The sequence below is a fragment of the Anopheles coluzzii genome, chromosome 3 (assembly GCF_943734685.1).
Source record: "Anopheles coluzzii chromosome 3, AcolN3, whole genome shotgun sequence".
Taxonomy (NCBI): Eukaryota; Metazoa; Arthropoda; class Insecta; order Diptera; family Culicidae; genus Anopheles; species Anopheles coluzzii.
Genome location: NC_064671.1, coordinates 10,767,022 through 10,793,524, shown reverse-complemented (window position 1 = coordinate 10,793,524; position 26,503 = coordinate 10,767,022). Strand labels below are relative to the sequence as shown.

General features: G+C 46.1%; 3 protein-coding genes across 5 annotated transcripts in view; 1 reads left to right on the top strand and 2 right to left on the bottom strand.

Moving 5' to 3' along the window:
* LOC120956864 (adult cuticle protein 1-like) overlaps window positions 1–4,707 on the bottom strand; it is a 46,215-nt gene extending 41,508 nt beyond the window's left edge. The window contains exon 1 of the mRNA XM_040378639.2: window positions 4,704–4,707. The gene's annotated coding sequence lies outside the window, so the exon portion shown is untranslated. The remainder of the gene's footprint in view (window positions 1–4,703) is intronic.
* Window positions 1,764–3,590, bottom strand: LOC120957508 (uncharacterized). Its single transcript, XM_040379750.2, has 2 exons — window positions 2,773–3,590; window positions 1,764–2,703 (listed from the first exon to the last, which is right to left on the bottom strand). The coding sequence occupies exons 1-2, from the start codon at window positions 2,776–2,778 to the stop codon at window positions 1,954–1,956; spliced, it is 756 nt and encodes a 251-aa protein (XP_040235684.2). The 5' UTR covers window positions 2,779–3,590; the 3' UTR covers window positions 1,764–1,953.
* Window positions 4,708–5,605: 898 nt separating the features above from the next.
* On the top strand, window positions 5,606–26,063 carry LOC120958736 (trichohyalin). 3 transcript variants are annotated; one of them, XM_040381720.2, is made up of 8 exons: window positions 5,606–5,896; window positions 6,043–6,107; window positions 10,994–11,281; window positions 20,279–20,429; window positions 24,030–24,128; window positions 24,395–24,526; window positions 24,626–25,438; window positions 25,609–26,063. In XM_040381720.2, exons 1-8 carry the CDS (start codon window positions 5,885–5,887, stop codon window positions 25,687–25,689), a joined length of 1,641 nt encoding a protein of 546 aa, XP_040237654.2. In that variant the 5' UTR covers window positions 5,606–5,884; the 3' UTR covers window positions 25,690–26,063. The 3 variants fall into 3 exon arrangements, with proteins under 3 accessions (XP_040237654.2, XP_040237656.1, XP_040237653.2); XM_040381719.2 differs by lacking the exons at window positions 5,606–5,896; window positions 6,043–6,107 and adding an exon at window positions 7,934–8,863; XM_040381722.2 differs by lacking the exons at window positions 5,606–5,896; window positions 6,043–6,107; window positions 24,030–24,128 and adding an exon at window positions 7,933–8,863.
* Window positions 26,064–26,503: the final 440 nt, after the last annotated feature.

The window sequence follows — 26,503 nt, the reverse complement described above, 5'->3', positions numbered from 1 at the left end:
GTATCGACCCCGTGGCCGGGGTGACTATCTTGTGGCGGTTGTTGGTGTTTTTTTTTATTTGGGGCAGTTTTTACTCTCCCACTCTCGCTCTCTGTGCTTCAGTGCGTTTTTCTCCGGCAGTAAAGCTTGTCACCCGTAACGGGCTTTACGAAGTAGGGGCGTCGATTTTTGGAAGGCGTGTGGTAAATTACCTCCCTGCTTCGAGCAACGGTGGGGATGGAGCGTGATTTTGAGGTGCAGCTTTGATCGTTGTTATTAGTTTTTTATCCTTCGCTTCGCTTTTAACTACTAAATGCGCACACACATATGTACGACTGTGACCGGAGAGGGTAAAGTGTAATCGGGCAAACGGTTTCGATGGCGAAATTAAATTAGACGGCATTAACACTCACCCACGCCAACGTTCATAGGGGGCTGAAATGGGAACCCAAATCCATTGCATGAGAAGGATTGCTAAACCCTTAATTGACAAGTAGGATGGTTTTATGATTAATTACAATAATAGTAATATTTTTAAATATTATTTACACTATCGTGTTATTTGGGAGGTGTTACTTCATAGCTATAATATCGTACGATGTTCCCAATCTTATTGGAAAAAATATGCTGCCATTATAAGGGTTCACCTGAAATTATTTCCCCAATAAACGATCCAATCAATCGTTTCAACCCCCTTTTTTAATGCTAGGCATGTTTTCACAGTTTGATTTCGATCGACAACAATACGGCACCGCAAGGAGAACCGTCTGACGATGGATGGAGCAATTTTTCCGATAGTTCCCTGTATTGCACCATCGAATCAAATCGAACTGACCAGTCTGCATGGTCTTTCCCCCTTGCTCACTCGTTGTCCCTTGCCCGTGGAATCACAGGAATGTAGGAAGGCAGCACAGCTCTGGACCTCAACTTACGCCGCGGCATCTACCTTCCCAATCCCAGACGCTAATACAGGTCGCAAGGTGTAATGAAATGTACACAGTGAGAAAACGAAATTTCAAAATATCATGCTCGCGTGCCGGGAACACCGAATATCGTGTGTTTTTGCGCCGCAGTGTAACCGCCAAACTGCCTGCGTCCGTGCATAGATAGACGGTTGGGATTGGGCTGATGTAATCTGATCGATCGAACACTGGTGGGTACTCGAAAAACTTTGCACACTCACGAATGGCGCGATCAAGAAGTAGAGCACAAGGAAATGACACCTAAACGGAGGCATGATCTAGTGTCTACCCTGGTCGTTGATCGTTGGAGTGTGTAGGAGTGCATCGCCACAGGTGGTTGGGAATTTCGTCTGGCGAGTGAGGTTTGTTTTAAGCCTACAATACTGGACTTTGAAACATTGATCCTCGGGAATGAGCAATAGCTTGGCGGGGCTGGGAAGCGGAATGCGGGATTGATTTGCATACGTGAGTTCAAGGAGGTATTTTTACTTTCATTTTAGGGTTATTTATTGAACCAGGAATAGATGGAACGTGTTCTCGCATGCGACTTGAGAACGCGTTCGGGTCGCGTAATTGGTTGTTGTGTTGGTTGCTCCGTTTAGTGCTGACGAAATGATCGTTGAACGTGTCGTGAGACGCATGGGCGGATATTGTTAGAAGCTTCTAGCAAGGGCCAATTGACAATTTGTTAACATTATAGTTAGTGTATAATTTTAGATTTTTTACTGGAAAGCTGTACTTTATTCAGAACAATGATGACAACATTCTAGCTTTGAGGCATTTCAAACATCGATCATGCAATAAATAGATTACCCAAACAACTTCGTCACACAAGCCTGATGATCGTTCAAAGACACCACTGCATCAAGAATTCATCATCCTACTGTTAATTTTATTACCATGTAGCTTTATTTGTTTACAGCACTACGGCAACATCAATTTCGCTAGCAAACGGAACCATGAACCGATTTATGGGTATGATTAACAGGCGCTAAAACCGGCTGGAAGCCATCTACAGCTTCTGTTCGGTGGTGCCGGGTGCGATCAGCTTCTGGTCGACGGTGTGTCCCGGCAGCGGTGCAACGTGTACCGAGCCGGCGTTAATGGCTTCGTACCGCGCGACGGGTGACTTGTCCGCCCCAGTACCATACTCCGTGCCGAAGGTGGTAATGTCCTTCACCACTGTCGCACCACTCGCACCGGACGTTACTGGGCCAGCCGATCCGCTGTTTACACCGCTAGAGGGCGCTGGAGCTGCGACGACCGCTGGTGGCGTTGGGAGTGCCGCTGGCTGGGCATTGTTATTGGTACCGTAGTTTAGCGAGGAGTAGGAAACGGCTGCCGCATCCGAGTGTGGAAGTCCGTGGCGTACGACCTGCACTTGAGGAGCACCGACCTGCTGTACGTTGGCGTACGGAGGTACAACCAGCCCTGGCAGCAGTTGTTGCTGTTGAGGCACTTGAGGCACCTGCGGTTGAGGCACCTGAATCGGGAGCTGGAAAGGATACTGGCCAGCATACGGTAGCGGATATTGAGCTGGGAATGGCACAGGAACTGGTGGAAGCTGTGCTGCCGGTACGGGCTGGACAAATGGATACTGCTGAGCTGGTAGAAGCTGCGGAACGGCGTACGGATTCACTACATTCGGACCAACAATTGGCTGCCAGTCATTGTACTGCACCAAACCCTCGTTGTAGTACGACGGATCAATCAACTGCTGAGCACTGGCAAGTGCTAGAACCGACACTGCTGCTATCAGAACCTGGAACGATCGAAGCACTTGGCGTTTTAGGCTGATGTTTTCACTTTACCAAACTGATCTGCACCTCACCTTCATGATGTATTGATAGAGGATCACGCACTGCAGCCAAACACTCCTCGCACTAACTCACCCGACACGGTTTTGATTGGAAAAATCAACGGCCGATCAGTTTTATATGACGTGTGGCTTTTTCACGCCGATTGGAAAATTGCGAAATCTTCTCATCATTGCGGGCACGCGTGCTCGTGTGTAGTGGGAGTGTTTAGAGTTCGCTGGAAGGTCATCACGGTGTCGCTGGTGGACAGCTAATGGTCACTTTCTAGGTCGCACCATCGGTAGTGATCGCGTAGCAAACGGTGAAAACGGCACTCGAGCCGGTGGTGCCACCACGCTTGAAGTTTCGGTCGATTCCACACGGCTTTGAGGCGTGCGGAAGTGGACGCAAACGCAATTTGGAATAGGATTTCCTTCAACAAAAACGGATGAGGAAAGCCTTGTCAAAGCGAGATTGATTTGAAGTCGTTATCGGTCGATAAAATTGCACGATCCAATGGCGCCGCGACTCGATCGTGTTTCAACGGTGTGTTGTTGTACCTCTTAAAACAAAACTGTAATAATCGTCATCGTTTATTCATGACCGGCTGAGTGCTGTCAACGGATATCCGTGCATTTGGAATTTGTTGTTGTGCAAGAACGGACTTGTATTCGACGACAGGACAGTGCCGCCGAAGGTGTCGCCAAACTGTCCAGCTTCCAGTTTCCTTATTCAGATGCCGTGTGCGCAGAAATGAACGTGCGCGGGAACGATTGTTTAATCAGTGGATTACTTAATGCAGCCCGCGTACCAATAACGTACGGCAAGGGTTTGGTGCCTCCATTGGTGCTGTTGCTGTTTCGCTGCAATACTGGTCCACCTTTGCAAGGACCTGACGTACCTGACGCCCGTAAAAGAACACAACCCCACAGGAGCACTTGTGCGTCAGTGTGCGAACAGGGCCGTATGGGCAGCATTTGATCTACCAATTACTTCATACCCCAGGCAGCGCTGGGAATGGAGCACGGGATCCAACCGTACGGGTGGCTGGGCGGAACGATCTGAACGATCGAAACAAGTTTTCCCTTCTTGGACAGCAGCACAGTGCCCGTCCATTGTCCGACCGCCGTGGCGAGGCGTTTGTCCCAAGCCCTGGTGCAGCAGTTTGCTGCCTTCTCGTTTTGGTGTTTGGGTTGAGCGGTTTGGGTTCCTCGCTTGCCGTCGCATTGCACTCGTGCAGACAGCATTGCAGGAAGCCCGATCGGACCGATCGGAGTGCGGTTGCGCGTACTGCCCTCTGAGAACATGTTTCCCGCTTGCGCGCATACTTTGCGCATAAGCACACTTGCGCGTTGTTTGCGTTTGCGCTGCCCGGATGTTTGTGTGTGAACCCTTAGCGTACGGTGGTTTGGCGGGGCAGCTTTTTTTCGATTGATTACTATTATTGGCCGCAAAACCGGTAAGGCGGCGGAGTGAATTAGTCTCGATGCTGGGTAAGTAGATCGTTTCGTTGCACTTGATATGTGGGCGCATGAATTGCGCATTGGTTTCGTTCGATTTTGATTGCTGGTGGTCTCGGGAAGATATTTCATATTTATATTTGTTAATTTTGAAATTAATATTCCCTTTGCATGGCTAAATTTGGTAATTGTAACAAGTTGCATCAAATAAAATCATGTTAAATGAATAAAACTTATATCATGTCTTTGTTGGTACATTCTAAGCAATCAAATCAAATAATAAAGAGACAGAGTATACACAATCCAATCGTAAAGAGTGAGAGAGCGAAATGAAATCAACCTCATAAATGGTCGCAACGGAATCAAGGTTACTGCCGCCTTTCTATAAGACCGTGCGAGCGCGCGCTAGAGAGACTCGCCCAACCACCGTCAGTGGCGGCCGAGTAGGAATTCCACGGCGTTTCAGGATGGTTTTACTTTTTGCGGAATCGTACGCTTTGATCTGCGATCGGAAGATTTAGCGATCTTAAAGGCAGCACTTAGGGGCACCAAGCCGTCAATCGTTCTGCTGCTGCTGCTGCTAATAATGATGCTTTTTTGAAGTGTTGGAAAAACATAAACTAGATCGAGCTGAAGGAGTCGGGCAGGGGAGAGTCAGAGTGTACGATAGAATCTTGACTAGCACGAGACATTTGAAAAGTGTGGCAAGAGCTTCGATAGAAAATGGGGTTCTTATGGCACTGGTGGAGGATTAGTGTGCCCGATGTTTTATGATAAAGATCGTTGGTTGAACGTCTAGAACAGAGGGTGGAAATACTACGATAAATGGTAGATTTACTCTTTTCAGATTGGTACCAGCATAATGGGGGATTAGATTGCTTATGGAATGAAATGATGAAAAATGATTCTCTTCTAATCTATTGTGTTTGGACAGGTTTGTTGTTCTCTTGTAGAGATAACAGATGTAAGAACAAGTCTAAAAACAAATTAAGCTGTATTTGTTCCTCGAAAAGTAGCACTCAGACCAATAAATCTAACCGATCTCCATTCCAATGGTTCACGGTTGACAAATCACTTATCAATATGGTGCATATCTTTACGGTGGTCCGCCGGTTCACCAGCACTAGACTTCCAATTAACTGACCATAAATCCAACCTTTTGCCCAACCCTTTTTTTACCATGCATCATCATTCGCAGTGAACCATCCAACGCAAATGTACGCCCGTTTCCCTCTCTATTGCTGTTCAGCGCCACCGATTGGCATTGCAAATCAGATCACTTAATTTGAGTGATCCGATCAACCCGTGACACAGGCCAGAAGGTTTGGACGCGATCCAACAAAGAGAACGAGCGAGAGAGCAAAGTCGTAGTAAGCCGGTCCCGTCGCCTACCCAACGTTTGTAGCTTGATCGTAGTACACATTGAGTGATAATAATAAATAAACCCGCTCCACTCTGGGTGTCATAAATGTCAAATTTTTGTTGTACCCAGACTTGGAGGGAAGCGGTAGCTGCGGTATTTAGCGCGTAAAAGTAATTTGTGCAGTTGGTTCGTCGTCTGTTGCTGCTGGGCTGGAAATTACAGTGTGTTTACGGACCCGAGAAACATTGCACTACACTACTTCGGTGTGCCCTTTGCCTTACTGTGTGTTTTAATAGAACAACAGCGAAACTGACAGTGAGCGTGATGGACGCTTCGGTAAGAGCGGGTGGAACCGATATGGTAATAACGACAAGTTGTAAAATTTGTTGTATCAACCAGCGTATCCAGTAGGGGTGTGTGGTACAGTGCTTTATAACCTGATGCTTCTCCGTTTTCCATCATTTTTTCCCCCCCGTTTTCAGAACATCGTTGGCGATGACATTGACACCAAGGATTGCTGGTGGGAACGGCCAAGTGTTATCTATGCGTGAGTACGGGTGATTTTTTGTTCTGCACGATTTCCCCGATTACGTGTACGTCCCGTGGGTGGCCGTTGTGCCGTGGATGGCTTGCAAATACAGTCACTTCAAACACTGTTCCTGCTTGTCCCGCTGTCCCACGACCGTAGCAAGTTTACGGCAGACATTCAGTGAACTCTTTCGGGAGTTCATGTGCCAGTATGAAAGCGAGCCCTTTTGTTCCTTCTTTGCCCCCTGAAATTGCCAGTAAGTGGAGCAGTCAACCATAGCGAAGTTAATACCGATTGCCTGACACCCTGCACGGGTACATCCCTTGTCGCTTTCTTTACATTATGACTTTTTTCCTTGTTTTGCGTGCCTTGCCACGTCCATGTCATTTGCCGTTCAATCCTTTTCCCGATTTTCATACCAGGGAATGACGCCCGAGGGAAAAGTGGGACACCTGACTGAACTGACAGCTTGATTAAAGCTACCGTTGGTGGATTGTCCTAGTCATTGGGGGAAAATGGTAACGCCCGGAGAGCTAATTTGTTCCACCTACCCTAACCAAGGGCTTGTTGAGAGTGGCATCGTTATTTACTTCATCGCAATCCGGGCGTGTTGGGGGTCGTCGTAATCGGTCATAAATGAGAAGGGCGTTACAAGTTGGTGGGTCAATTTTTTATGTAAGTTTCATTATTTTATTCAGAGCGTAACAATGAAAAGTGATTTAGGGAATTAGTTTGGGGATTATTTCACTACATATTTTAAAGAATTTTATCATTGTTAGTTCATAATGTCACACAAAATACTGTTATCGTCACAATTGGGCCAAATCGTAGTTAAATTATTTTATTTGATTATTGATTTATTAATTTTATCACTTCAGTGAAAAGTTTAATGATTTTTTGACAATTTTAACTTAATCTGTAACAGCGATAATTGTGTATTGATTGTGTTTCTTAGACTTCAATGATTTACTACTGTGTTTAAATCTTCTATAAATCAAACAGTTTACTAAAAGAGTTGGTAAAAATTTGTTAAGTTTATCAACAAAATATCATCAAACTGATTTGAAAAGGTAAAAACATGAAACTGACAAGCAATACATGTGAGCAAATGCATAAATCATAAATATATGTTCACGCGATGAAGTGGTTTGAGGCGTTATTTCAACAAAACCCTACAAAACCCAACACTAATATTTGTTTAACGTCTTCTTCTTTGTCCACCTCAGCACAAAGAACACACGCTCCCCCAGCCTAGCAGGTTCACCTTGATGGTTTATACCCTGCAGTCATGTGTGTAAAGTGTTTTCCCGTGCCACATATTGCCCCGGCTTTACCATCCCAAGCCGACCTTGTTTACTTTCTATCGCCCATACGTGAAATCATCATGTTCCTTAAACAGTTTACTTACCCATACACAGAACCACCCACAAAGCTATTGCAGTCTGTAGTAAAACAGTGAGGCGACTTTACGGCCATCAGTTGACGAAGCTCCGTCCGTTCTCGCGCCCGGAGCTACGAACCTGAAGCGGTACGAAGCGCGTGGTTGCGTTTTTTGGCTTTGGAAATCGTTATTCTACCGTATTCCGCGGCTTGTCTCGCTTGGCTACGGGGCAAACTACACATCCGCGCCTCCACCGGCACTGGCGGTGTGTGGTTGTCTCGTGTGTTTCGTTGGGGTTTTTCCTCCTGGTGGAAAATTCACCTGATGGCTCGGTATGCCTCGGTGTTTGACTTTTGGGGGTGAGGCGCACGAATTGACGGGCCAAAGCATAAGGGGGAAAAGAGGGGTATGGGGGGGCGAGCACGGGTGGGAAAACAACAGCCGGAATCAGTCGGAGCTTTTCTTCTCACCGGCGCCACCGACAACGTGGGGTACAGCGTTCGATCGAGCGTCAGTTTGGATGCCACCGTGAATCGGTGAAGTGTGACGGTTTCGTGTTGCGAGCTTTTTGGGCGCTTGGAGTGTGTATGGAAAAATTAGGTTGAATTCTTGGCGATTGATCATTGTGAGTGCATCCAACTCCGGAGTGTTGTTGTGCGGATTTTGTATTATATTGTATAGAGCAGTTTAGAGGAAAAAAAGAAGATTTTTTGTGCCATTTTTTTAAATAAACCCCGTGGCTAGTGTTCTAGAAGCTGCTGGTCACGTTCCGCATGTAAATGACCCTTGTTGATGGGCACAAACAGTAGTAACTATGTTGACCGGCACAGAACCCACCATCGGGAGTGCTTCACACCCTGCCCGGTCCACCGTACTGCTGTGTAACGATGAAAGCTTTTCCATAAAACCAATCACCACGCACCCGCAAACAAAGAACCGTCACGTCCGAACCGCCGGTTGGGTAAAGCCGCCCCGACGCGTCTCCATCAGATTGTGAAATGTGAATGGACGACGGGTTGGAAAATTAATTATCGATGATTTATTGATACCTATCGCCCCCCGGTTTGACGTTGGTTTTGAGTGTCAATGTACGCGTCGAGCGCCACCGGAACACAGGAATACCAGGAAATGAGAGCGGCCACGCACCCGCGCTAATGGCGAAAGGGAGAGCAATCGTTCGTGTCCTGCGTGTTGATTGATGGGTGACAGACAGAAAAATCTAGCCTAGCGTGTGTCCGTTGTGGAGGTGTTTCAAGATGAATGCAAACAGCTTTTGGGGTACGATCGATCAGCTGCTGGGCCGGGAAGCTCAGAAGCAGAGCGGGCAGGACTCGCTGAAGGTAGCGGGTTGGCTTTCCGCGTATGCTGGCGTGCGTAAAACGGCCGGACAGGGGTAAGAGGAAACCTACGTTGCATGTTTAGGTTAAGAAGTTTCTTTTGGTATGTGTTTAGTATTAGCTTCTTTTTTATTTTGCATGGCGTTGTTGCAATTTGACGTATTTCCGGTCTTATGGCAGGAGGAATGTGTCATCCATCACTCCTGCGAATGAATCCGAACCGGAAGAGAATGTTACAGGAGAAAGACACTTTACACGTTTGTTCGTCATTTGTTAAAGTTTAGCTTGAGATAGGCAGCAGATGGATATTTCTTATAGGCTTAAATCATATAAGAAATTTGCTATAATTTTGACTAGGTTGAAGGATTTTATCGAATATATTTTTCCATTTTTATTGGATAGTTTTTTACATGTTTTTATCACATTTTATTTTATATTTCAAGCAACCTCTCCGTCGGCCAGCTCACTCACGTACAACACACATCAATTCTTTTTCCATCCCTCTCCATCCGCCCTTGATATTGATAGCCTGTTTGAAATTATTAAGGACTTACGGCTCACACTCTCGAACAGGAGCATTGACCTAAAACATGCCATGCCGATTCTGTTTCGGAAGTGCATGTGCAGCGACGGAAGGGGCGGTGCAGTACGATGCGACGATTCGATATTTCGTTGCGAAGGTTGCCAACGGCATATGTGTGTCATTGCGATGCAGCTAAAGGCACTTCAGAGCTCGGGACACAACCCTTTCGAAAGAGAGATGTGCGTGAGTTGAGGCAAACGGAAAACAGTTTAAATTTAGCAACTTTAGTAAATTGTTGTTGATTCGCGTAAATCGTTTCTTTGTGAAGTATTTTCTTAAGCACACTATTGAGCTCACCCGTTGAAGTACCTTGTAATAGTGCCCTGCATAATCAAATGTCCATCAGCACGCAACTCACGGCTGGAATAAATAAAACAGACACCGTGTAAGACCCATCCAATCCATCTGACGACTTTCATCCTTGCTTGGTTTGCTCTTCAAAGTGTATGCAAAGTATCCTGGCAGGGTTCTTTTTCCCCGCCCTGTTCCTGTGCCAGTGTCTGTTTAGCGCCTTGGCTAGGTTTCCCCACGACTCCACACAATGCGCAAAATATGCAAATGCAGATACAAAAAATCCCCATTCGGCGTGACCTCCGATTGGGGGTGGGTGTGTGGTGCACATCATACATATGCCGTATGATGTATGCGTACCGTCTCTCCCCGGGACGCGCCAGAATCGTCAGAATGTCCTTCAGAAGGCGCCCGCCCGTTGTCGCCGGTGGCAAGCCGTTTTGATTGACTTTCCTTCGCGCGCGGGACGGGGTTTGTGGCCTACCCTGCGACAGGCAACTGAGGCAGATTATTACGCTTCGTTCGGATGATTGTTGCCAACCAAGTGCCCACCACCACCATTCTGCTAGCTTCTTACGTTTGGGTAGGTGAATTTCTCTTGCAGGCAACCGCACACCGCTCTTCTATATTTTGTCGATATTTCGTGACATTGGAAGATATTGGGGCCGTTAAGTGTGCGGATATGTTATGAGTATGATAATCGCAATAAAGTGAGATGTATGCGTCGTCTGCGAGCTTTCTGGCTGGAAGAAGCAGACGAACGTCGTACCTGTATCCGTACGAACGCCGGCTCGATGGTTGCCGGCTTCGGTGCTGAGTGGCAATACCACCGGCAAATAGCAACAAGTTGGGAAGGCGATACAGCACATTGCCGTGCAGAGGCCGGCTTCTGCCAACCTGTTTGGCGATTGCAATCACTTGCGCTAACTAAAGCTCTTCAGCCGCATGGTTGAAGGATTACTGGAGATTTCGTTTGGAAGCTAGTAGAAGTTTACACATCGCTGATTGCTTCCTGCCATTTAATTATCTTGCTTTATCGGTTAAGTGTAATTGAGCTCGACAGAGTGATACCAGTATGGAGCTTTTGCATGACGATGTTAAATTTGTAAAGATGGATTAGTTTGCTTAACATTTATGTAATTATTAATTTATCCTTGTTGCTGAAATTATGTGTGTTTTTTTTAATACAGTAAGTAGTACACAAAATTCATTTTAAACACGTCTTGTTAGTGCACCACTTCCTCATAAAAAGTGCTCCACTTGTACCAATACAAACCCCATTTACCTATACGACGATTGCTCTTTGCGACAGTGACAGTGATGCGGCTGGCTACGGCAGCGATGGGTTCAGTGGACTTCCCGGCAGAACCGGCAGCTTGCCATCGATTTTCCCGACCGGCAATCAGCTGATTCAGCCCGACCAGGACGCCGGTTTCAACGGGGACGGTACGGGGCCGGGCGGTACTGGCGGTACGGCGGCGGGAACGGGCCGGACGGGAGCGAATCGCAAAAAGGTGCGCTTCCGCAAGTCGAAGCTTCGCCAGCTGTACGACGTGGACGTGCTGCCCGTGGAGTACCTGGGACCAAAGATCGAGTACAGGTGAATATGGTTTGGACTGGCGATGGTACAGATCTGTTTGACTACACTCTTTTATTTTATTTTTTTCATCCAATACGTTTTTTGATTGACTTTTTATGGCTGATTGAAACCACTTGTTATAGAATGAATTAAGTAAAATTAGTTGGTGAACTGAAAATGTATCAAAATTTCAAAAAAATGCCTGGCTTTGCAACAGCAATTGTTGTTCGTCACTGTAGCGTGCTATAAAACACGTACAGCTGCCATAAACCCTCAATTCGAGTAGCGGCTTCGAGCACTCTGCTCGACTTCACTTGTACTGCACAGTGAGCGGAGATGGCGTATATTTTGGCGATAAAATTGTTGGTATGTTAGTAAAAAAAACTTTATTGACCAATAGAATGGACTGAGTCTATGATATTGTTTTTGTAAAAAAAAATCTAATTTTAAATGTTTCGGGTAGATCTAAGGTTATTATTTGAGTAGTACAACTTCTTTGTCTTGGCCTGTTTGAACTGGATCCATGATATTGGTCATGGATTTATAAATTCCTATGTGTTTCATATCATTGCCGGTCTCGTGATACAGTTGTTAACTCGCACGACTTAACAACACGTCCGTCATAGGTTCAAGTCCCGAATTAACCGTGCCCCCATAAGTAGGACTGACTCTCCTACTATTGTTTGATAAATAAGTCACTGAGAGCTAAGCCCATTAGTGTGTGGTACAGGTAGGCCTTGACCGGCATCGGTTGTTGAGCCAAAAAGATGAGTCATATCCATCGGCTGTCAAATAACAAATCTACCAATTTCGCTAGTTCGCAATCGAATCCACTATTGGATATGCATTCATATCTCCACCAGTGAGGTTCGATGGTAGTTGATGCATTACTAGCTTTTAAGATTATTTTTTGATGACTATTACCATCATCGAAATTTTTATGCTCTCTGATTTCAATGTGATTCAGTAGAACGAAACAAAAATGACAATTGTGGATCTTTAATCTTGTCATCTGACACAAAATAATACGTCATAAAAACTTGAATGACATACTATAACTTCATTAACACCTTTCTTAAGGCATTCTTGTTTCAAATAATCTTAAAGGCCTCTACTTCAACATCAAATGGAATGAAGAGGTTGTTATAAACTTTTCCCCAATTTTGCGGCAGTTCGTGTGAAGTAGAAATAAAGCAAACTTTCCTCAGCTACCTGTAAATTATACTTGGCTGGCAAAAAAATCGACCAAATGAACCATGTACTCTGTCAACCATGGCACTAGGCATCGCCCGGAGTCGTGGTGGCGCGGTGACAGGATTAAGTTTTGACATGTCGATGACGGAAATTGGATTTATTGATGCCCCGGAGTAAGCTTGCCGCTTTGCTGAGCTTGATGGTGGTGGAGTTGGACGCGTAATACGTGGACAAAGTTTTGAGCCCAGCGCATTATCCTACCTGTCCTGTGGTGTCGGGGCGGCCAATCGATTCACCGTGTGCCACCTGCAGGAATCTTAAAGCCACTACGTCCTTGGTTCTAGCGAGCCGTGGTCGTGGAGCTTGCTGTGCGTGTGCGGTATCCATCGCTGATTACACTGCTAAGTTCCGGTCGGCGGGAGCTTACGGGCATAAAAGCTTGTAGTTTGCTGTTCGTGATTGATTTGATTCGATCGTAACTGTATTCTCCCCGGAGTGGGGCTACCACTCCGATGCCGGCACAATGTTGCATTGCTGGTGGTGGTGGGATTTCACTGGCTGTGCGTGTGTTTATTGCCCCGACAGTGGGCGGTGTACAAGCAGTCACCCGGAGGTAGGTACCCAGTGTGTACCAAAGCGAAAAGCCTAAAGCCAGCGGATTTACCTACGGGCGACCACGTGCGTGGGGTGTGGCTTGCAATGAACAGCATTAGCTTGGATTGGAATAGAATGTACTTTTCCAACAAACGTACAGACAATGATAATGCAGCTTCAATGTTATCATTGGACTTTTGCCGGCACAAAGTTGGCAAGTCAAATGAAACAATTTAATCAGACTTGGACTACTCGGCTACTGTTGATATTGACACTGAAATGTGCGCCTCAATCCTTGAAGGTAGAACTTTAAAGTTCACAACGACAAGAAGGGAAACAGTTTTGATACATTCCGTAGGTTATTTGATAAAACTAATACCAGCACCCGGGACCAAGGCAACAACCCGAACCTCAATGTACGCTTGCCCACTCTTGACCTTGATTACGTCGTTACGTCGTCGACGCCGCCGAGGTTGCTTTATTTTATTGTGTCAAACTGTCATAAATCAGGAGCGGCACCTCATCGAGCTGATGTTCGGCACCTCTTTAGGGGGTAAGCTGCCCGATATAACACTACCACAAACCTCCCATCCACTGTAACTCCCGAAGGAAGCCTCCAAAGCGGAAAGCACGACAACTTCGTCCAGCGCCAGCGCTACTAGGCGAGAAGTGAATTTATGTCTTGTTTATTCCTTTTAACCGTGCACATTTAGCTCACCTGGTTTTTGGCTTGCGTTGTGGGTGGGTGGAACTCGTCCTCCATGCCTGCCTGCCCTTGAAATAGGGGCGCTAGATACTTTGTTATCTTCACTTCCCCCGTTGCTCGATTTCGTGGGCCCAAAGGTGGCGGGAACTCCACAGGACACCGAGACCCAGAGAGTTGTTGGTCTAGCACGCTTAGCGGGCTTAGATTATCAGCAAGGGACCCTCTCATAGCCAAACGGAACGGGCAAACGCTTTCGTGTGACCCATTAAGCGTCGAGTTCCTCACGAAACAAATTCTGGCATACCCCGGAGCAAAAGGAGGACCTGCCAAATTGATTCTGTTCGCCGTGTGGTTGTTTTGTTCCTTTTTATCCCGCTCCTTCTAGCAACCAGTTTCGCATGCGATATGTATTGCCTTTTACCACTCGTCGCGCCCAGCTCTTACAAGCCTCCAAACCCCCAAACGCAATCCCAGAACTCGACGAGGCTCGTTTTATTGTGCGCGATTTCCCGTGCCGTTTCTTTAGCACGCGGAGCGCTCTTCTTCTGTTTGTTTGTTTTGTTTCGTAAGGGTGTCCTTCCTTTCGTGTGCCTTGGCCGTCCACCGACGACCGAAAGGATATTTTATTTATTTCGTCGCCGAGCCCGAGGAATGTTTTTTTACTTTTTTGTTGTTGTTGCTCAGGCCTTTTTGTTGCCTTGTTGCGGTGTTGAATTAGTTTTCCTCACGTCAACTACCCATCAGCACGGCATGGCCATTGCAATCGAGGGAATGGGAACCTTCGCTAGGGTCTAGGGCTTTTGAGGTTTGAGCTCTGGGGATGTATGTGTGTGTGTGTGTGTGTACGTGTTCCTGTAAACGAGGTGAGAAAAAACGAGGCGTCAATGGTTTCGCTCGGATGGTGGCAAAGATTTGGGTTTTGACAGTTTAGCACTACGCTTCTGGTCGTTTGGACGTGGTGCGCGCGTGTGTCCTTTGTGTTGCCTTTGGAAAGCCGTCCCACTATCCACTGTCGGCGCTTATCGAGCTGACCAGCTGAGTGGGTGACACCCTTTCATCAGGCTTTCAGCCATTGTGAAAGCAAACCGCCCGTCATATAATGTCAACCACCTGAAGCACTAATTGATAACGCTTTGGGAGGGATGGTGGCCGTAGCCGTGGTTTTGATTACGTGGCTTTGTCGTGAGATCGCTCTGTTGTGGGATGAACGCGCGTTGTGAGTGTGTGGAGTCATCTTCAAAACGACAGCCAAACTGAATCGGTGTTAGCTCATGAAGTGGCTCTGCTTTTAGCAACTGGATTGCGTTGAGAACTTCCTGTGGATTGAAAATGTGTGTTTGTGTGTATTAATTGAAGCAGCTATATCCGGTTGACAAAGCGATTGGATCAAATTATGTGATAAAGTGTCGAATAGGTGAACTGTACGAAACGATTTGAGCTCAAAATGAAGAAAGCAAACGGTCCGAAAACCCAGCTGGAGAAGATGATGCTTGAGGAGGACTTCACCTTCTGCGAGTGTAATTTTGCGGTGAAGCCAACGAGACGTCAGGAGTGAGTGTTGAGACCAGGATGTTGTGTGAAGTATTTATGATCGTGGAATAAAATAGTTATGTTTGTATCTCTACAAAACGACCTCCAAGCCGGGGCGAGGAGTCGTGTTGGGAGCAAAGTTTACTGTTTTGGATAGTTTGACACTTTATTAAACTTCGTGCTGGTTGGGTTTTGCGTGGGATTCACTCTAACGCACCAACTTTTCAATTGGTCAGACTAGTTTCTACGTTCGCAAATATTGTACTACTGTCGCAACGGTACATTCTTTTCTCAACTCCAAGGTTCACCTACAAAGTAGCGTACCAGAAATTAATTAATTAGCTTAGTGAGCTTCGTAAGCGCATTCGAGGCTGGAGGGAAGCGGCAAAAAGGGATGCTTTTCAAAGGATCGTAAAAAAAAATATTCCTTACCCTGGGGCAATGAAATTGATGAAAGCTTACATATTTATTTCTGTTGTGCAAGGTCCTGCAAACGAGCCCGAGGTGCATTATAAAAATAAAATCAGATAAATCAGAGTGCGCTGTATGAGCAGGGCAAACACGACAATTGGAAGCACATTTCATCATGAAGCGGGCAGCTGGGTGATAATTTACTTGCGAACAGAAAATTATAATTTCTCTAAATTGAATTGAGTTTTTTGCACACCTTTTTATGTGTTGCTTTCACCTCGAGCCCCGCACGCCATAACACTAATCCAGCGTGACCTAAATCGTATGATAACGATACGCTCGCTGCACGTTGCTGGCTGCGCGGACGGATGCAATTTTTAATTAAAAACCACCAAAGCCGGAAGTAAAATCATAAACTCCGCTGCACTGAAGCACTGCATGCAAGGGTGGCTGGTGACAGGGCGGTTGGGACATTTCTTTCTACACCTCTAGACGCGGGTGTTGATGAAAATAAATTGGCTTTTTTGCCACCCTGTCTCTCTCTCTCTGTCGTTGCCGCTCGTTTCTTTCTTGATGGTGAATATTTCCTCGGGGAAGGAATTGGCTTTATCTGGATTTTTTGTTTGTCCTTTTTAGTGGAATGTTTCGTAAGGTTAACAGCGGTTAACAGTCCTCCGGCTGGTTGTATGTTCACCTACGCAATTGATCGTTGTCGAAAGAAAAGCGTTTAGCAGCCATCGGATGGAAATCATTTTGTTCCATTCACTTGTTGCTAATGATACACAAGGGGATTGAAGTGACAGGTGCAAATAATGCCCGTAGCAATGATGACACAAGATTTGCGTATGGAACAGATAAAACAACATTAAAATATTGCATTCATAGAATTAAACTGCGCAGGTGGTATAATTGATTAGTTTCCTGTTGGAGCATTTGAATTTCATATATTATTTTTTTCTCATTGGGATTTCTTCGCTGATCTAAAGCTATTTAGATTATCGTTGTTAATGGATGATGCTGCTTGAAAAATCGACGTTATTTTGCATACATTAAGGCGTACGATATCTTATTAGAGTTTGCGTGCAGGCTTAAAATAGAGCAATTATTTTACATACATTTAGGCGCTTTGCGCTGTTACGACAACTTGGTCATAAACTTATCGTAGTAGATGTACGGCAAATTGTGTGATTGCAAATCTGTGCAACAATATGAGCATTTGTTGTAATTTTTCACGGGTACTTCCTCCGTAAGCAAGGTACGACCGAACACCGCCCTGCCATGCTCACCACTAAAGAATGGTTATGATTATAATTACATTTCTGCTATGGTATTGCACATATCGCATGCTAAAATCACACCCGCTAATGGTGGCAGCTGGTAGTAGCAGCACCCATACACAATATGAACAGTGCACATCCGTTTTCGATTGCCGCGAGCAATCTGAGTGCACCGACCGAAAATATCCCTTGTGCAACAGCTGCCCCCATTCACACGTCGTGTGCAACCGAAGCCACAGCCACAGAATGTCGTGACGTAGGCAGCACCAGGGCATGGTACGAGCGTGTGGAATGTCTAATGCCAACGTTTTCGTGCTGCTGGAAAAATGACAGCAGCATATCGCAACACAGTCGAGCATGGCACAATGGCAGCTCAAGCCTTAAATCGTATGTACGGAGAATGTAAAGTGTGTCCGCGATGTGAAAAGCTTTCTCAGTATTTTTTTCCCGAATATTGTTGAAGGGTGTATTCCTGGTTGCACTGTTTTATGTATGGTTCATTGGAAAGTTGCCACCGGCACGCTTTACATTGCACCTCCACAAGACCACCATGTCCACCAGCCATCGCAGACACTGGGCAATGTCTCAATCCGTGTGCCGTCCGCGACGACAATCGACAGCGAGCTTCCGAGTGTGGGTGCGCGAGGTTTCGTCTAGCTAGAACTGTTTGAACGATATTTTATGCATCCTTTGGTCGAAGCCTCTTACCTCGTGCCGCGCTGCTCCCCGTTCCAAGGATAACGATCCGTTCTGGAAATCGTTTTAGCTGGAGCACTGTTTGGGCGAGAGTGTTGTCTCGATGGCGTTCCATTGCCTCGATCGAAACCATTCGTTTTCCGTTTGCCGGCGCTCTCGCTGGTGTGTTTATCAATTTTATGTACGCTCGCTGATTCGATATTCGATTTTTGTCCAGTTCTATTTATATGTGATGTATACGGTTCGATTGTCCCGATTGCACCAGTAGCCAGTGCGCCGATTGTTGAGTTGTTGGCTTCCAGGTTCGCGGGGGAAAATCGTTACCAGGCCGGATGGTAGACCGCGAGCAGACGAAAGCCATGCAAAGGTGCTTGGTGGAATTCGATCGCTTTACATTCGCCCCGGAGAACCTTGTGCCACGGTCGTTCCGTGGGTTAATCCTTCCTTCCACCCCTTGAGCCCTTGAGTTGCCAGCTCCAGTACCCATGACCTTTGCGTTTCGGTTTGCGTATCACTAACCGGCTACGGCATTCGTTCCGTTGCATTAATTGAACGGAATAGGCGTAGCATTTTTCTTCCTTGCCAGATAAAAATGGATGTGGAAGGAAGGAAGCCATTTGCCGGGTGGACATGCTGTTGCTAGGCGGCCGGAGCTGGTCGCGGTTCCACCGGTTGGGTTTAATTTTAATTTGTTTTCCAGTCGTGATCGGAGCGTTGGTCGCTGTGGGTGCTGCTTTGTGTACATACTGCGCTTGTTGTTATTGTTGCTGCCGGTTGCTTGTGAGCGGAGGTCAGTTCACTTTCACGCAAGGTTTGCCCGTGTGGTATCAGTGTTCTGTTGGCTCTCAGCCACCGCCACTTTGTTTGCAAAGCCGGTGTGATATATTTGTGCAATAATTAGAACCTTGTCTAAAGAGGAATGGGACACAGTGTACAATAACTAAGAGATATTTTCCAAGTATAATATTGATATTGCTCATAAATGTCGATTATTTGCTTTTATTATGTCTTTACTAAAGCTTTTTTATGATTCTTTTTGCAGATTTAGCTAATTATAGATAGAAATGGATAAAGAATCATCATAGATTCTTTAAATACTGATTTAAGTATTTCTTTATGTCTGATTTTAGCCGCATCGTATGTAAATTTAAAGTTTTTGTAAGGCAAATTGCTTAATTTTAGGCGATTTAGAGTTTTGGGCAAATCGATTTTTTTCTTACAATTAATGTAAGGGTACTTGAACTCTATTTTGAGATTTTATTTTCAATATTTCTGTTAGTTGAATGTTTGTGTGTATAAGTGAATTCAAATGTCAATGGTTTGAAAACTACAGCAAATAAATATTGCCTGCAATCGATTTGTTTTTCTTCTACCATGGTTTTGCTTTGCTCTTTTTGTACAAACATTACAAATATCATCTGTTTTTGCAACAATTTGCTTAAAAGACGACGCACAACAGCATGGGAAGAGCCAACCGAATGCACGGTCACATCCACACCGCTTAACGGTTCAGCAAATCCACCATTTTATGGCGTCTCGTAAAAATATGATCACGATTATTATTGTTATTGCGTTGCCTGCTGTCGGTGTGGCCGGCCTGGCATCAACCGGCATTAGGGCTGGTCGTTGCCGTGTTCCGTCCATCCCACCGCCATCCTTTTCCCTTAAAAACGAGCAGCCCTCAGCAACTCTTTAACCGTCCATTCCGGCTCACCAATGTTCCCCAGCTCGATGCTATTTAGCGTTACCAGTGCCATCCCCTCTTTGCTTTTGTGTGTCTTTCCTCAATGCCAGTATTTTGTTTTCACCCGGCCCACCACGTGGACGGACAGAAGCTTCGAGGTTATGTTTTTCCAAAAAAAAGGAAAGCCCACGTGCGCATTCGGCCCCAGGTTTCGGATCATACACGGCCTCCTATGTTCGTTTTTCAGTGCCATGCTTGCTCGTGCTGTGCTCTTTTGTTTTCGGCAATGCCCGATTGTTGGGGCACAGAGAAAGCAAAACATAAATCGAAGCCTCCGCACTCTCAACCCTGTTCGGTGTGCCTGGGAATGTCAATAGCACGATTGGCTGTCACGCTGAGTTTTCGTTGCTTTTTTTTGGGGGGAGGTAAAAGCAGCAATATTCGATTTTTCGAGCTCGCGTTGTTGTGTGCATTCGAGAGCTCTCGATGGCCAAGAAAAAAGGGGTAGCAAATACAGCAGTACCTTTACCTAGGTCTACACTAAGCACGGAGCGTACTTGCTGTTTCGTTGCTCACTTCCATGCCGTGCAGAGGGCTGCCACACGTACCACCAGTCAGCTAGCGCCTTCGTACGCCGACGGACGGGAACAAACGCTTCCGGGATTGAGTGATACGCCTTAGCTGCCGGTATCCGGTGTTTCATCCTTACCCAAACGCCTTTGCTGTGCAGGTGTCCAGCAATTCTTCGTTTGTAAGTGAACACTGTGGTCACCGTAACAGTGTTTGTGGCAGTGGCAGTAGTATAAGAAGTCATCTAAAGGACATCATCTCTTCTGTCTGTGATTGTGATGTGTCGCTTCAAAGGCCGTTTCGGTGTACCGTTCTAACCCATCACGCATCCCGCGTTTCGCTCCATTTCGTTACAGTGTGAACCTGCCGAGAGTAACCGCACAACTGGAGAAGTTGATGGGAACAAATGTGGTCCGGCTGACGGATCGCAAATACATGCAGGAGCTGCAGCGCCGCATCCAGGAGGACTACAATGTCACGCTGGAGAAGCGCATCAGCGAACGGGAGGTAAGTGAGGACCCAGGGACTCTGGGGTCGCCTTTGTGCACATCAACGTTTGACCGGGCCATTTGCGCTAATGAGGGATACCTTTTTGTGGAGCTTCTAACGCGCATTCGATCGAACGGCCGTTTTGTTACTGTGGTTTAGTTTTGGTACTGTGCTGCCGGTTGTGCTCATTAGTAGCAGCAGCACCGCTGCGTCATTAATTGTGTTCGGGAAACCCACGGTGTGATGCCTAAAATTACAAATTACGTTTAATTATGAGGGAAAACACGTCGCATCGAAGTAAATTTACGAGTTTCACGTCTCGGAACAACCGTACCGTCCATGCACGCATAGCTCATTTCGTAGTCCTTTCCTACAGAAAGGTTTGCCTACATTCATGCCCGTTTGTGCGGGGATGTTGTCTTGGAGCATTTTACGAGCATGCAATTAAAATTCGTTCCTGATTATGTTGGGCGGATTGTTTGATTTTCGCCGAGCATTTGATTGTTGCGGTTGAATGTAACATTCAGGAATTTGAGGGTTTTCATGTAACCAGAAGCTGGATCGGGCAAATTTTCGTTTATCTTCTCCAAGAATAGCTGCAAGCCGTTTCAATCTTTCCGAGAGCAGTTCCAATTTCAACAACTTTTCCACAACAAGATACAATATCTCCTGAAGAAATATAATCTTGATCTTTGATTTTGATAATGATCTTTAAACAAAAATACTGGTTTGTGTCGATTATCGCCTAAAACCACATCTTGGAAAGTGGATCCGATCAGAGTACAACCTCTCCAAGTACGGAGCGTTCCGTTGAGTTGTCCATACACCTGCCAGTTCGATGGTATGTGCACGGCAAGGGTGTGTATGTGTGTGCTTGTGAAATCGATAACCGTTTGTGAGCGATACCTGGCACACGGCAAAGTACACAAACGTCACACACATACACACAGGCACACACATTGATCCACATTCACACGCAAGCATATCATGACAAAAGAGCACCATCTCCCTTTTGACACGACCCTTTCCGACACCGGCAGTGCCCATGCCCCTGCTCACATTCGCTGGATTCGCCTCCAAAGGCCATGTGCTCGCTGTCTGCTTGGAGCTCCGCTTTCTGTTTGTTTGGTGTGTTTTACTTTGCCAATGTTGTTGCCATCGAATGAATGTTAAACTGTGCTCTCGGCATCGTTGCACATTCGGTTCGCAGGGAGGCGGAACAGCAGTGTGCTTATCGGTAGGGGATGGGCCGAGGTGATCGATAGTAAAAAAGGTGATAAGCGTTTAGCACTAATATACTGTCGATAACATCGTTTGCAACCATCCCCCTATTGGGCCTCAGGATGTTGGTAGAGAAGAGCACCCAACCAAACCAACTTCCGCCCCGAAATTGGTCCATGGTCAGAGTTCACGTGATGTTCAATGTTTTTTTGGGGAAAAAGTCGGCTTTTGACATCGAGCAAGGTTCTGCTTTTCCTTGCATTCTCTCACGAGGTGTGTAGCAGGAGATGTTTTCATTTCATTTGCTTGGTTGACATTCAAAACAGAAACGGTTGACATTTTCGGCCCAAGGAATGTTGGGATATCGAGCCGCAAGTCTGCCCTAAGCTACCGATAACGGTTTGACCTCAATTTTCTACAATCAAGCGTTAGTTATCGTTACACAATTTTGTGACTATATTTAGAGGTAGCATCGTATATTTTTGGATGTTAAAATAATGTACCTCTAAGGCACAAAAGCATCGTAAAACATTAAGCATTTGAATCTTTGCTTCTGGCCTAAAGTAGTCACAAAACCGGGGGAGAGGTACTATTACTTGCGTCTAGACTTGTTGGACGTCAATCGATAACTCTCCACTTACTTGTGGAATGCTTTCGAGTGTACTTTTGAGTGTGCCTTAGGAGCACAGAGGAGCATGTTTAAGGATTTGATTTTGCTTTCGGGAATTTTCTGGAGGCGGGTAGGACCGAAGAACTTGTCGGTTTTGATTCCATCTGCAAGGTACGTGCTACGGGCTTGAATTGAGCCTCCGTAAGCTACTGGTCCCGTACTGCTGCATCCCAGTCAGTCCGCAGGAAATGGCTAATGTGGCATTTAATGTGATTATCATAATGGTAATCTGTGTTCGTCGTCGCAAAGTTTATACTCCCGAAGCGAACACACTTTACGACCGAAGTGTGTCGGATAAAGGACATCCGCACGCACGCACGCACGCCCATCGTCGTGAGCGCAAAGTTGATGAAGAATGGTACGTTTCTTACGACTTTGGATCTTTTTGTCTTTTGTGAGTTGTTGTCTCTATTCCTGGCTTTTTTTGAAAGGCTCTCTACTTCTCTTTTGCTCTCTCTCTATCTCTCTCTTTCTGTTGTGTGGATAATAAAAGTAAAGCGCGCGTACCCCCTGATCCTTGCAATGAACTCTTGGGCGCCTTGCATACGTGACTGCAGTTTGAGGCGCGCACACGCGACAGGATGCTTTCCGATGCTTCTACGGCCCCATGACATTCATGCCAGATATTTCAAGATTAGCGGGCGAGCTGAGTAGGTTGCCTGAATGGTCTCGATGGTCGTCTTCTGGTGCGGGGCGTTAAATGTGGTAGCAGCGGGGGAGCAGTGCATTACACTTTGCAGATGAAGTGAATTGGTAAACCTTGGTGCTGTAAAATGATAGCATTCCCGTGGCATCGATATGTAGCTCGAATGCTGATGCAAAAATGCTGACTGGAGTAGGTGAACGAAACTGCACTTGTGGGCAATTGAAGGATATTTTTCTAATGCGAAAGATACAGACGACTAGGCGTCTCCATGCGTAGAAAATGGAGTTTTCTGAAGTTTTCCGATAGCTATTATTCACATGAAACTCATCAATTTTGAATCTCTTTTTCATCATGAAAGATTGAAGCAGTCATAATTGTAGCTATTTAATTTCCAGTAGTTTGATTGCATGCATTCATTTCGCTAAGTGTTTATTTATAAAACTGAATGGCCTGTATAACATGGGGAGGTGTGCGAAGTACGGTTTAAAATCGTTTACGAAGTACATTATGAGCTTTGAGTACGTTTCAAGAATCTTCTACTCAGTAATTAATTCAAGGAAGCTGTAATGTACTAATAGATTTAAGAGCAGCAGAAAGCTAATCGAAGAATGAAGAGCGCTTAATATAATCCGCTTGTTTGTGTTCTCAGTATTTAAATCAATATAAACTTACAGTAGTTCATAGTATTGGTGTACATTTTGCATCAAAATTCATGAGCAATAACTTTAGTAAGGGGTATTGCATTTTCATCGCCAATATATTTCACATCCCATCGCGATAAGCTTGACCGATCGCAATATTTTATCATTTCTTCACCTAGCCAGCTCAAAATCAAATCATTCATAACTCTTTCTTTTGCCATTATTTATTTCACCTCCTGCGAAACTCATAACAATCATCCCGGCACAACACACTGCATGGTGCACACACACGTACACCTTCAACACACACATCTGTAACGCACATCTGTGGTCACCTGGCTGCTGCATCGTTCGCCCTTCATCATCACCCATGTACGCATGAATCGAAAAAAAAAATGCAATAATGAAAACTGGCTGGAAACACTTCCAATCCACCTCAGCACCGAGAATGGCAACGGCAGAAGCAACTGATCCTGGACGGCAAGTATAGCCTGGAAAACTGTCCCCGGGCTTTAATTCCACTGCACAGTATCGTGCTGGTAAGCGAAAGGTGTTTTGGTTGGCTTGTTATTAGGAAAGGAAGAAAGAACAGTGCAGTGTAACTAACCTGAAAGATGTTACCCCGGGCTGGGATATAAGAAGCGCAGATCAAATAGGGACATCTAAGATCTCATATAGCGTCCGTCGGCCACTTGGTTGATTGTGTTTTGCTTTCCACTAAACACGTTCCGCTTGGTGTGGGACATTTTTTTGTTTTTCTCATTTCATTCCGCACCGTACACTACTGGTACCATTTTCTTCAAAGGCGAAAGAAATCGAGCGTGAGCGTAACCTGATCCTGTCCGGTGCGGGCGACAGCATACCGGAGGAGATGACCAGCTCGGTCTTTCTGGTGAACCAGAAAACGAACGTCAACATCCTGAACAAGCGGGAAAAGGTAAGCCGTTGTGTCGTGGGGCAGTGCGAAAAAAAAACAATAAATGGGTTAAGTTTCTCATGTTTCTCTCTCTCTCTTTTCTCACCCTTTGCTTGCTAGCTGAAAACGATCCGGGAGAAAAATGCGGAACGTTTGATCAAACAGGGCCACCGCTGGGAGCGGGAACGGCAGCAGATGGAGGAGCAGAGCCGCGAGCGCGAGATCGAACGGCGCACCAAGCGCGAGGCACTGCTCGAGCAGGAAAAGCTGTACATGATCGAGGAAAACGATCGCTCGCTGAACCTGCTGCGCATGAAGACGAAGAAGGGCCCGTCGCGCGACATGAACCTGCGCTCGATGCTGATGCAGCAGCGGGAAGAGCTGGGCCGGACGATACAGAAGCGCGACTTTGACATGAAGGACGAGCGGTCCGGGCTGGGGATGGAGATGGAAGGCGGGAAGGGCGATCGACGGCGGCATCGACGGGGCGCTCGCAAGCAGCGACCGATGCAGCGGCAGAACGAGGTGCACGAGTACCAGGAGTCTTCCTCGCCGGAGGAGGGCTACATCTCGATGAACAATGCCGACACGCCCGAAGATCTGGAGACGTCGATCGCGATCAAGGTGGGCAAAGGGGCGAGCAAGGATTCGGGCGACGAATCGGAAGCGGAGCAGGACTCGGACCAGGCGGCAGTGGACGAGGCGTTGGTGGAGCAGCCAAACGATGCGAACGCAGGGGACGATGAGGAGGTGGCTGCTGAGGTCGATGCGCTGGAGCAGCAGTTGGAGCAGCAGGAGCTGACCGAGGCGGAGCTGGAAGCGGCCGAAGAGGCACGGCTGCGGGAGGAGCTGGACAAAACGCTGATGGAAAAGAAGAAGGCGCGGCAGGTGCGGAACGAGGACCCGAAGATTACCAAGCTCAAGGAGGCAGATGTAAGTGGGCGTGTGGGTGTGAGTGTGTGAGTTTGGGATGTTTGAGAATTAATCACTGCCATCACAATTCAGCCAATTCAGCTGCCGGCGATGTTGGATCGAAATGTGATGTGGTGCATGTTTTATGTGCGGTGACCCTTTTTCGTTATTGTTCCACTCTTTATTTGCAGACTGTGTCAGACATTTATAACGTTGCCGATGAGATCATCGTGCTGGAGAAGAAGAAGACGAAGAAAGGGTTCGGCAAGTAAGCGGGGCGGCAGGGCAGCCAAATCCGTCGCAGGCCAAACATAATCCACCGGACCCCGATGCGTGCCACACCGTGACGGAAGGGCAGCGAGCGTCGGCGACAGGAGTTTTTAAGAATGCTGCATACACATCACAAGCTGTATCTGTGATCTCTGGATGATTGTGGTTTCGTTTGCAGGTGTGGGTGTGCTCGTGTGCACCCGGAGAGATTTTGGTAGCGTATTGTTTTGCGTCTGTTTTTTTTTTGTAACAAAAATGTGTGTATGTTGAGATGCACTTTGTGATAAAAATTGAAATGTATTTTGTAGTAAAAACCAAAGAGTCGTCTTAATAAACTGTTGCCATTGATGGATAGATGTTGCTGTTGAAAATGTAATTGTGAGTTCACTGTTATACCTAATATGTTTCGAGCTATGATGACTATGAAGTTTTGAATCAAGGTAAAATAGAGACACGTTTTTTGGTATAATTTTTGAAATAAATCAATAAAATATAGCACTTTCCATTCGTTTATCTTCAAGCTGTCCAGAATAGTTGCTTGAAAATTGCGATACGCTATGTAAAATATAACACAGCCTAAATGTATGCAACATGATAAACATCACTAAGTACACAGGCAGAGATGCTTAGAAGTTTGGAAATCGTTGGTTTTGCCTTTGCAAGAAAGCACTGTTTTGATAAATGATGCAAAATTGATTGAAAAAATGACATGAAATTATAGTTTTTTGGTGTTAGAAAACAGACAAAATGGTAGAATATATTGAAAAACTGAATTAACTGAATTAAAAATATCTGCAAATCTTTAGGCGCTACGTG

Coding starts and splice junctions, on each gene's coding strand:
- LOC120958736 (XM_040381719.2), top strand. CDS start 8,727: ATGAATGCAAACAGCTTTTGGGGTACGATCGATCAGCTGCTGGGCCGG. Junction 24,129..24,394: donor CACTGCACAGTATCGTGCTG/GTAAGCGAAAGG, acceptor TTTTCTTCAAAG/GCGAAAGAAATCGAGCGTGA. Junction 24,527..24,625: donor TCCTGAACAAGCGGGAAAAG/GTAAGCCGTTGT, acceptor TTTGCTTGCTAG/CTGAAAACGATCCGGGAGAA.